This window comes from Strigops habroptila, chromosome Z, assembly GCF_004027225.2.
Source record: "Strigops habroptila isolate Jane chromosome Z, bStrHab1.2.pri, whole genome shotgun sequence".
Lineage (NCBI taxonomy): Eukaryota > Metazoa > Chordata > Aves > Psittaciformes > Psittacidae > Strigops > Strigops habroptila.
This window is the reverse complement of record NC_044302.2, coordinates 49,339,329-49,351,060: the sequence shown is the minus strand read 5'-3', so window position 1 is coordinate 49,351,060 and position 11,732 is coordinate 49,339,329. Positions and strand designations below refer to the sequence as shown.

Below are 11,732 nucleotides of genomic sequence, written 5' to 3'. Positions count from 1 at the left end.
TTTGCAAGGCAGATGTGATTTCTGCATGGGTAGTCCTGCTGCATTTGGCATCCCAAACATGTTTGTGTGGCCAGCTCAGTATATTTTATCTGTGTGTGCATACATACCAATTGGGAATACACACTCATCCTTGCTACTGGATGAACTGGTGGGCAAAGTTGCTGCAGCAGCCTCAGCTCTACCCAGTTACAGAATTTGGCAATTGTGACCACTGGCATCAAATGCAACTTGGACACCTTCCTAACAAGTTACTGAATTAAGGCCACTACAGACATTAGATTTCATAACACTGAGGACTATCCCCAACCTCTATGATATTTACTCAAGGATGATCACCTTGTCATTGCAGAGAGGAAGGAGACTGGGAGCCTGGGTGGCTTACTTTGAACTCTGCACCTGGATGTGGCTAAGGCCCACTTCTTGCTCCCCAGCTTGGAAAAGCCTGCCTGTTTTGCAGTGCCTTGAAGGAGCTGGTTTATTGCACATGGCTATGAGTCTTGGACGGAGCTGTATTTGCAGGGCCAAATGGCTGTAGTACAGAGGGTTTCCTTTGCCTGCTGCCTCCGAAAGGCAAACAAATGCAGTAATATTACCTTGCAGCTATCACTTACACATTGATGCAATCACATTTGCTGTCGCTCTCTGGTGGTCTGGAAACCATAGTGCTGCCAGCTTTGTCGGTGAAAAGATGATAAGGGGCTGTGCCAGCGCACAGAGGCATTGCCCAGTAAACAGGTACCAGTACCTATGGGAACCCAACTTCAGGAACTTCAGGACACTGAACACCCGGATGGTGCTACCCGTCATGTTCAGCCACGCGCTCAGGATCACCTGCAGCAAGCAGAAACAGCCATGGTTTGTGTGCTGAAGCCTGAAGGGCAGAACTTTATACAATAGAGCAGCTTGAGCCAGGTCTCAGAGGCACTACAGGAGACACTGGGTGTTAGTAATCACTGCATGCAAAATTGCCTGCAGACCACCCCTTTGTGCCACTGCAAGATGCTCCTGATCCAACAGTGAGTTACCTGAAACCTTAGGGAGCAAGATGGCTGTCCTGGTGCCACATGAGAACTACACCACAATGTAATATCTTATGCAAGACAGCAGATATTGTCATGGAATTGATGAGAAATTCAAAGTTCACTAATTACATTCTGTTTGCAAGTTTGCACCATCACCCATATTTTGATGTGACAATCCAAAGATCATGGCAATGAGTCATTCAGCCTACAGATGCTGCAAATGCTCACCTATACCAGTAGCATCCTAGTATTTCAGTGCCACATTCTACAACACTCTTGCTTCTGGGAATACTGTGCAGAGAACCCAAGCTGCCTTAGCACAGACCTCTGAGCTGACAGTGGTCCCTTGCCTGCATCACGCCCTGCTGCTTTTTAAACTGGCCCTGCAAACAAAATAGCTGTGCTAACACTTCTCCATAGCAAACCCTACCCATTTACAACAAGCTCTTCACAGAGTCCGCCCACAGCATCCATCCCTGCCAGCTGGCTAAGACAACAAAAACTGAAGCAAGAAAAGGCAAGTAGGGATGCAACCTTATTCTGACTTTTCCCACTGCTCCCCACCTTAGAAGTGATGCAACAGCTACTACTGAAGTAGGACAGAGCTTTCAACATTCTCATCCTCTGCACTATTTGGCAGGACTCCCATACTGCTATCTCTACGTGAAACACTCTCAGGAAAACAAAACGGCACATCTCGTTCAACTCACGGCACATCTGAGCCCCAGGCTGTCGAGAACCCATGTTGCCACCAGACCAAATGGGATCGAGATGAGGAGGTACACTATTGAGAGCCAGTTGACCATCTCCAGGGAAATGTGGAAGTAGACTGCTGTCTTATCAGCCACGGGAGCAAACGTCAGCCACAGCTGCAGAGTAGAGAGCAAAGACTGGTAAACATGAACACCACCAGAACAGAAACGTAGCATCCCCTCAGATTGAGTTGTGAAGGGGCTCGCCATCTTAGTTTCTCCTTGAAATTACAATAAAGCTGGTAATAAAAATTCAAACCCCCAACGTCTGCAGTTTCTCATGCTAGGAGTATTTTACTACTGGTACCATTCTTATTTTGGCCCAGAGCACCAAATCCATTTCACTACCTCATCCTCAGTCACCTAGTCCTGCTGCTGGTAGCTGGAAGAAGCAGAGGTCAGTACCTTTTTCTGTCCCCTGGTTGTGTATGTTGACCCCTGATACACTTACCTGATGCAAACAATTCTTATGAGCAATCCTTCCATGCTAGCATAAACAAAACAGAGGCCGCCATCTCCTCTTTGCAGCTAAGAGCCTCTTAAACTCAGCCTGATATTTACGGTTATTGGTAATCCCTGGATAATGCCTTGTAAGGACAACTTTGCTATGTATTGGCCAAGAAAGACATTATTCCATGCTGTCTTATACCCACTCAACAGCTAGGAAAGGATCTAGAAATCTGCATTATTGAGTGTATCAGAACACATAAACACAACAGGTAACTATTCAGTAACTATCCATTTTTACACCTTTCAGTGCCAGATCTGAAAATATTTCCCTAAAGCTCATTTTAGGCACATAAGGTTGCTGTCTGCTTCTGATTTCTTCTGCGAATAACAGGACCTGTTTTGATCCTCAAATCAGGTCCTAAGATCTTGCCCACAAGGAAGAAATGAGGGTACTAGCCCAATTTTAAGGATGCTTCTGTGGGTTCTTTGTGACAATGTGCCCTCTCTGGTGGCCTAACCTGAGAACAGGTTTTAGTAATGTGAATGTAAGCTACTCCACTGTTAGAAGATGATCTTGCAGCTGCTGTATACTTAAGATGATTAAATTTGCAGAAATGTGAACAAAAACTTCAGCTATAGCTTCTTACAAAAGAAATCCAGCCACTATCTCTTTCCAGGTACACCGCTCTGCCATCACAAGCTTCCTCTTCACAGCCTGCATCCTGAAGAGAGCATCACCTGCAGCATTAATGTGTAACCGAAATGGGCTTGGGTAACCTCAGAGGAAGGTGTGCCTCTACACTCTGCAACTTATTTCCAGTGTTCCTATCTACTTCTTACATGCTGGATACCATAAAACCTACCACAATGAATGAAAGCAGAAGGGAAGATGCGTTTTTCTTCTTTCTTAGTGTCAAAGTGTGAGAATAGCCACATGCAAATCATTGTTTAGCTAAGCTTTCTCCTAGCAGGGATGCAATGAATAAATGGCAGTAACAGAGAATTTCCGAACTTTTCATCAGTGTCCTAGCAAGGACTCCAAGCATCAGCCCTTTCCTCCTCTCTGAAAGGAGATGACATGCCAAATCTCCTGCATTCAACACAAAGCTCACATCACCACGCTGGGCTCAGACTGATCCCACACTCCTGTGGGATCAATCAAAGGTCTGTCAGGGGATGGATTTGGTGTTGACTCAGCTTCTACAATCAGGTGGATGAAGATGCTGGGTGCTGAAAGAAATTGCTACCTTGTTAGACAACAAGGAGGCTGTTCCAGGTCACTGGGAGACTTAGAGCAGAGACCTAGTAAGATCAGCTTTTTAAAATTCCTTGAAATAGTATATTATAGTGGAATGATGTTACTGTCTTGTCTCAGGAAGAAATTTCACTCACCTTTGTTCACTGATCTGAATCAGATTGGGATGGGAATTTGAATGTTTCACGCTATTGTAACCACTTAAATGTTACAAGCATCACTAAGGCATGAGCATTAGTTTGATTATGGGATGCTAAACTGCTGCTAAACAAAACCCAGCTGTGTATTTCCAGCAACAGCAATTCTCAGTTCCTCACTGCCTTCCAGATGGGGGTGGTGATGAAATACCTTACAGGAAACAGTGTAATTAAAGAGATGGTACATTTTGTAAGTCAGCTTGAGGTACATTTTTACCTCTCTCGCTCCTCCACGGAAGATGCTCACCCATGCATGACATCATTAGGAGAGTGACGCCACTCTTCTAATGCCAGAGCACAGCATTTTGTGTTCAGTGGCTGTATACATCTAGGCAAGCTGGGATCAAGCACTCTGGCAGGTTTCCATTAGACCTAGCAAAACCATTCTTTGCTGAAAACCAAGCATTTGGGCTGCTCTGTGTTTCTATCATGAGCAAGAGTTCCAGTTTTAGCATGTGGGAGAGCACAGAAGGTGGGAAGCTGCAGCATGTCCAAGCCTGAGCTTGTTCTTCAGAATAGGAAGTGGGTTTCTTTATGGGTCTGTCAAGAAAAAGTATGGTTTTGCCCCCGTTCAGGCAAGGGTTGCTTTGTCTTGTCAGCATGTCTTGCTTTAACAGAGAAATTCAGAACTGGGCAATGGAGCTTGAGGTGTATCTGTGGTCAAAGTAGCCGCCAGATGCCCCTGCAAGAAAGAGATGGTATTGTGGGATGTTGCCAACACCAGGAAATTGCCATGCTAAGCAAGTGAGTATGCCACCTTCTGCTTTGGATTTTCCCAGCTATAACAACTTTACCCACAGTAGTTAGCGAGCTCTTCTGCTGGAAGCTTGCATCCTCTTCTCCTGCATGTTTTTTCTGAAACTCTGCCAAGGCTGGTAGTTACTCAGGGACTGCTGTGATACATGTCCCTTCAGGCAGAACAGGGTGAGGATGATGCAGCTCTTTCCTAGCAAGGTCTAAGTCCTGTAACATCTTAAGACGCAGAGTAGAAACCGAGAGGTTCCTCTCTCTTCCATTCCCCAAGGGCCATTACCTTAACCCAGCTTTGCCACACCAAACCAGTATCAAAGCTCTGCATTGTAGATGACAGATGCAGAAGAAGAGAGAATGTGTGGGCTGGTTGCTCCTGGGACAGATAAAGGAGCAACCTCTGTCCTTGCAGGGTTGTCTACACGCTTGTCCAATCCCTGCACAAGTCTCACTTTGTGGAAATACGCTCTTGTGGTCTGGCCAAACTGCACTCAGCTCCATTGCCTGTGTAGCCACAGAGACCTAGAACCTCAGTGTGAATTGCAGAAGGCAACAAGGAGAGTCTGTGTTACGCACTGCACTGCTACACTCATGTCCACATGCACTCCTCGGAAGGCAGCTCAATGGATGTCACAACAGCAGAACTGAGAGTCCAGCCCCTTGTCAATGTCTCTTCCTGACTTGCAATGGTGACAAGCAATTTCCATTCACCCATTATGGCTTATGTCCCTTCTGAGCCCTGTCACGGCTACAATTAACAAAAACCTTTTAGCAAATTTTGACAAAATTCCCATCTTGGCAGCCCACAGACCAGGAATGCCTTGCCCCTGAGGCTTCAAATGCACCTAGGTCAGTCCCACACTCTGAGTGCTTAACACCTACCTTGTGCAGTACCCATAGCAGAACACAGCTGCTGCTGAGCAAAAGCTTTAGAATGATGTTCATCTCACTGTGATTCCTGAGCTTAGCGACAGCAAACGCTCCAGTGCGTGCTAGTCTTGGCAGGAAGTCATTCCTCAGCACACACTCACTATAAAAACCTGTGCTCTACACAGTAGGCACAGTAACTGATGAAGAGGACAGAAGGTCCCCTGAAGACCCGCAAGCCTCTTCTGGCTCACACTGGAGTACAGCTGCAGCTCCCACTGCCTTCAGCACAGAGCTGGATGATTGGGTAACCATGCCCCATCGCTACAAGAAAAGGACAGAAATGTTTTCCACACAGAGTCTATTCATATCCCCAATTACAGGAAAGCCTGCTCCATGCCTCTTTTGACAACAGCGCATGTCAGACCACCAGGAAAGCAAGTGCATGAAAACTCAAACTGTCTGACTGGTATTAACGTTGAAGGGATACTGGCTCCACTTCAAGCTCTCCCTCTCTTTGCTTTAACTTTACTCTAGAGAACATTTTGGTTTTTCTTCTCCTGCACCTCCCAGAGACTGCCTGCTCCCTTTCCCACTAATTGCAATCCTGCTTGGGCACTCCTTTAACCAAGAACAGGATACAGTTGTTCCCATCCTGCCCCCATTTCTAAGCTGCTTTGTTGCTCTTTCTGATACCCTTGCAAACCCCTAACTGATTCTCAGACATGGATCCAGCTGTCTTCCTCCCAGTATAAGCCCAAACCCTCCAGTTTTCTCCCTGTTCTATTCCCTTTCTACCTCCATCTTCTCTAGGTTCAGTTCCTCTACTCTGTTGCCTTTACTATTTTCACTCCCTCACAGACTCTCCAGGACCTATTTCACCTACAGAACCCAGTTTTTCTCCATCCATTCCAAGGGAGCCCAACATTTGCCCTCTCTCCCACTTCTGCAGGAGGTAACCAGTGGGCTGTGAACCACTGATTCTCTGTCTGCAATGGCTGAAGGCAGGACTCCATATAGACTTTACACTTTGGTAAGCAGCAGTTGTGAGCTGCAGAAAGCAGCATAAATAAATACAGCCCCAGGATTTTTTGGAGCTCAAAGAGCAGTAGTGTTATATATTGATGCATCACACATATGACCAGGCACAGTTCTGCCAGAAGCAGTACCAAAAATGTTGTTTTTCATGAAAGGCAATCTTTTAACCAACGTCTGCCCTCCTTACCAGCAAATCAAGGTTCTGAAAGTAAAAAGCAAAACTACTTGCAGAATGGCAAGTGCATTCAATGAGGCAGGTTGGAAATTAAGCCATTTTGCCATGTCAGTGGTGGTATCAGCCAGCTAAAGCTGCAGTATGTTCTTCACTGTCTGGCATATTATATAGCTGTGCACAGTGTAGAAATGCCTTTGTAATACCTTTTATGTACAGCTTAAAAAGGAGGAGCCAACGGGGACAACTTACATGAAACAGGATGTTCTGCTTTGTAAGAGGCACAGCTTGCCGATCCCCAAGCTGGCATTGCCTGCAGCAGCTCTCCCAGTCCCAGCATGCACTCTCCCATGCACCTAAGCACTGCTTTGAAGATGATGTAGGATGTCTTTCTGAGACATGCAGGCTGCCGCCTCCTCCTCTGGGCTGCGGTTAGGGTAAGGCTATAAAGACCTTACACCAGAGCCCTCATCTTCAAGGTCAAAAGGACACTACAGTCTTGAAGCAAACAGCCCCTGGCCTCATCTGAAGGCGCCCATGCTGACACAGCAGCCTAGGAAGTAAGGGCAGAGGCACAATATTCGTAAAGGTCCAATTCCTGCCTAGATGACACTTCTAGTCTCTACAGCTCTCAGGAGGAGTACAGGACACAAGAGCCAGGCAGCAGCAGCTGTAAGCACATGCGTATCTACAGGAGCACTGCTGGAGCACACAGGCTAGAAGCGTGCAGGCCCTGCACTGGAGCATGCCAGTCCACACTTGAGCACCTCTTCTTCCCCTCCCAAGTACGCTAAGAGGTGGTAGAAGTTCTTTAGGCTGGTGAGTCAGGAACCACCTGGCCAAAGCTGACAGCTCCAACCCTCTGCTCCCTTCCTCTTCCCCAGCTTGCTCACAGTGACAAGCACAGAACAGGGCACAGAACATGCTCTTTCATTCTCTGTGCATTTCCCTGTCCCCAGCCCTAAGGAAAGAAAATGTTCCTCCTGTGAAACACAAAGTTCCCACTTGTTCAGCTTCATAGGAAGGAGACATCCTTCCAAAGAAGGAAGGATGTCTTTGTCTCAGCAGTTTACTGCTACAGCAACTGCCAGCACACCATCAATACTCTAAAACATTAAAACTGTGTATTAAAAAACCCATACACTTAAAACCACAGCACCAGTTTGACAAAACAAACCTGGGACTTACATTGCCCCTCACCACGAGCGCTGCAAGAGACAGCTGGGGATCAATCATCTAAGCTTAGCTGTGGTCAGAACAACCTCTCTGCCCAGGACTGCAGGCAGCAAGTGAATTATACTGATGCCTACTTACAGTCTTCTTAAGACAATGCAAGGGCTTCCTATGCTATAGTGTTAGCTAGGAATTTCCAGAATAGCTGTATTTAAAATGAGAACCAATCCCTGGCAAGATAGTACAGCAAGGAGAGACAGAGGCTTTTAAACTCGGCTCAGTAATAGAGATTCAGGTAGGGAGTATGTATCATTGACGTAAAAGCTGCCATTATACCATATTTACCCCACTGTGCTCTGGTTAAAGAAGGGTTTTCACACGTTGTGGAGAAGGAGGAAGTAGAGAAGAGCGCCCCTTTCATCACCATATGGTCTGGCCTGGCTTTGTTCAATCTAAAAACTTAAACAGGGGAGACTTATGTTAGATATAAGGAATAAATTCTTTACTATGAGGGTGGTGAGACACTGGCACAGGTTGTCCAGAAAAGCTGTGGCTGCCCCATGCCTGGCAGTGTTCAAGGCCAGGTCGGACGAGGCTTGGCGCAACCTGGTCTAGTGGAAGGTGTCCCTGCTTGTGGCAGAGGGTTGAAACTAGATGATCTTAGGTCCTTTTCAATCCAAACCATTCTATAATTTTAAAACAGACTGAACTAAGAAATACTCCTTTCTCAGCCTGCCCTTGCTGCATGACGAAGCATGTTTTCCTGCAGTTAAGTTGCTTCTACCTTGTCTTCCTGACACTGACAGTCTCTCTCTCTCTCTCTGGACTGTCTCCAGTCTGCCACTTTTAGTGACATGGAAAGCCACTAAACTGCACATGTCTATGGGTAAGAGTGGGGAATACAAAGCATCATGCTGGAAGCTTGGTCCAGCACATTAAGTGATCTGTTCTTTCCAAGTCAGACAATTCAAAGTTGTGTCTCATCATATGGTGGTGCAGATAGCCTTACACAGGAATACATAGAACAAAATGCTGCATGCAACACCTGCACAGGAATCAAGGGCACCTCTTAACTTGCAAAGTGATTTTCACACCATAGAACTGGTAAATTAATCTTTCCATCTGGAACTTTTAAACAGCACCCAACCACTTTGATTTCACTGGCTTTTAACCACTCCTTCCATTTTAATGCGATTTTTATCAGGAACATTTAGAATAAACTTTAGCATCAGGAAATGTTTGGTTACAACTTTGCACGTCAGCATACTTGCCATTCCAGACCTTTGCACTATTTCCACCCTAGGATATTTATTAAGCACCCTATTTTGAAGTACTGAAGTTCTGGCTTAATTTCATACTGGGGTAAAATAATACTGTGGATAGCCAAGAAGTTGGCAAGAGATCAAGAAGACAGTCAAAAGTACAATCTTTCAGGGCTATAAAGTTTACAGCAACATGAGTTGGGACAAATTTATACTTGCAGATGCATTGAAAGGATATTTTTTTAGAGTAACCCTCCAGTTTCATGGTTAAGGTTTCAGCAAAGTCAAAGTTTGACAAGACATCCTATAAAGATTTTGTACAGCTTCCCTCACCCGTGCTGTCACGGTCCACTTCTAGCAGAGTGGGTTTTTTCCTCCTACATAATGTTCTTGTGCTGTGCTAACTTATCTGCAAGCAAACACTGGGGCTTCGTGTTGCTTTTCTACAGGACATTTTTTACACTCTTAAAGGATACACTGATTTTCCCTTGAGGAGCCACATTAATCTTTTTGTTTTCCATATACAGCCAAATTCTCACTATGTCTTCCCATTTATCTACTCCAGCACCCTTGCATCATGGAATACTTGCTCTTCTTTTTGAGCATTTAAATGTTTGCAGATTGCAGTGCCTGATCTTGTCTGCCACACAGCCTGAATTTGCAGCATCGTAATCATTAAGCACATGAATAATTCTACACCAGTCTGATAACTATCAGACAATGTCCTCAATGACTTGTGAGCAAAGTTTTGGGCTTCCATCTCATATACAAGGACTTGGTATAGGGAAACTTCACAGGTTTATCTCGAAAATTACTGAACTTGGTTTTAACCTGTTCAACAGGGGGGGGTTACCTGTCATAGTATTTTTCAGGTTTTCTGAATAAAGTGCCTGTAGGCAATAACAAATTCACAGACCAGTATGTTTAGCTCAGAATCACTCCTAAACTGTTCTGTATGTGCAACATACATCTACTTGCTCTTTTTTCTGACCAGATAAATCTGCTGTCATAGGTAAGCAATGAGGCAGAGCTAACTCCTGCTCCTCTACCCAAGGAATTTCAACACTCTTCTCTTATTCTTAGGTTTGAAACACGTGACCCTCACAGGCGCTGAACATTTTCTAGTCCTCCCAACGACCAGCGGAGCGGACCCGGCAGAGAGTAGCTTCATCCCAGACTGGCTCGGCGCTGCGGTACTTCCTGCTGTGCTCTTCCAGCTCCCACACACCCTCCCGCCCCATCCTGTCCTTCCCCCACGCCCCCTCCATACCCCGGATCCCACCGGTCAAAGGAGAGGTTTTCAGGCCGAAGTCGTAACCAGACACACAAAGTTCATAAGGAAAAGCCGCTTATTCGGTCCCTAAAGCATGGCCAGCCTGAGGTGCCTGCGCAGCCGAGCCCCGGTGCCGCAAGGATGAGGGGGTGGATCTGGGACAGGGCGCCGGGGCAGAGCGCTGACGATTGCCTGGCTGCTTCTAAGAAGAGATGGGAAGTGGTTTTGGCTCCGGCGAGCCCTGTCACCCCATCCCCTCCGGGCGGCAGCAGCCAGAGCTGCGGCACAGGAGCGGCTCCGCACTGTTTGCCTCCTCCTGCGCTCACGACCGCTCGGACATCCCGGGGCCGCCGGCGGCCGACCCCTTACTGCCCCACGCACGCGGGGCGCGCGGCCGCCCTCGCCCCTCCGGAGAAGCTTCCACCCCGCCCCGCGGCCCGCTCCCCTCGGCTGCGGGGTCTTCGCCGCGCAGCGGGCTGAGCCGGGCGGCCGGCGGGTCCCGGGCAGGCCGGGGGGCACCGCGCTGCACTCACCATGGCGTTGGAGCAGTTCAGCAGGCACACGGCGGCCAGCAGGAACCACCGCCGCCGGTACGTCTTGAATTCGGACAGCCGACCCAGGTCCCCCTCCCCCAGCAGGCTCGCTGCTTCGGCACCCTCCATGGCGGCTCGGCTCGGCTCGGCTCGGGACAGCCCCGCCCGGCGCCGCCCCGCCCCGCCCCGTCCGCCGCGCTCGGCGGCCTCCCCGGGGCGGCCCCGGCCGCACCACCGCCTGCTCCCCGGAACGGCCCGGCCCGGCGGGGACCGCAGCGTGCGGCAGCGGTGCGGGTGCGCCCTGCGGAGCCGCGCCAAGCTGGGTGACAGCCATTCTCGCGGGAGCCGCGTTTGCCCTGTCGCACCTGGCAGAGAGGAAAAGCCCGGTGCTCCGAAACGGGACTGCTAAAGGGCTCGGGATGTGGGCTGCTGAGGCGCTCGGGGCAGAAAATTCCTCTTTTCCCGTGTGTCATGAAAACAGCAGCAGCAAGAACATCACTAATGCCCGCTGGTGGCTCCGCGTTATGGTGGGAGTCACTGTCAGCTCTCGCCTCCGGGCAGCGCCAAAGCGGCAGCTCCCGCGGCTGCGGGCACCGGTGGCGGTAGGAGGGAGAAGCGTTGCGGTAACAGACCTGTCCAAGGGTGATCGCTCTGCAGTAGAAAAAAGGCAAGGGGAGAATAAAAGGAGGATGTCTTAGGGGTCCAGACCCTCAGAGCAGCCACGGGATGTACAGTTTGGTTATGGTTTTATAGGACTGATAATGCTGCAAACAGCAATGTCTTCTTCCTCCACTGCAGAGACACCCGCACTACCTGTTACCTCCTTCTCAAAACCTCACCAAGAGTGCAAAGCAAAAGGCTTTTCCGCTCCTAAACGAGGCCTACGACTTCAGGCTGGATGGGCGCTGATAGTGCCTGGATGTCTTTCTGACAGCACTGAGGTTTGATCCCTCTCCCAGACCCACCACACAGCCCTTGCTCAGCATCA

General features: G+C 48.3%; 1 protein-coding gene across 1 annotated transcript; it reads right to left on the bottom strand.

The window, feature by feature from the left end:
- Positions 1 to 385: 385 nt before the first annotated feature.
- On the bottom strand, positions 386 to 10,873 carry LOC115600815 (solute carrier family 49 member A3-like). Its single transcript, XM_030470181.1, has 3 exons — positions 10,745 to 10,873; positions 1,733 to 1,891; positions 386 to 831 (listed from the first exon to the last, which is right to left on the bottom strand). Exons 1-3 carry the CDS (start codon positions 10,871 to 10,873, stop codon positions 604 to 606), a joined length of 516 nt encoding a protein of 171 aa, XP_030326041.1. The 3' UTR covers positions 386 to 603.
- Positions 10,874 to 11,732: the final 859 nt, after the last annotated feature.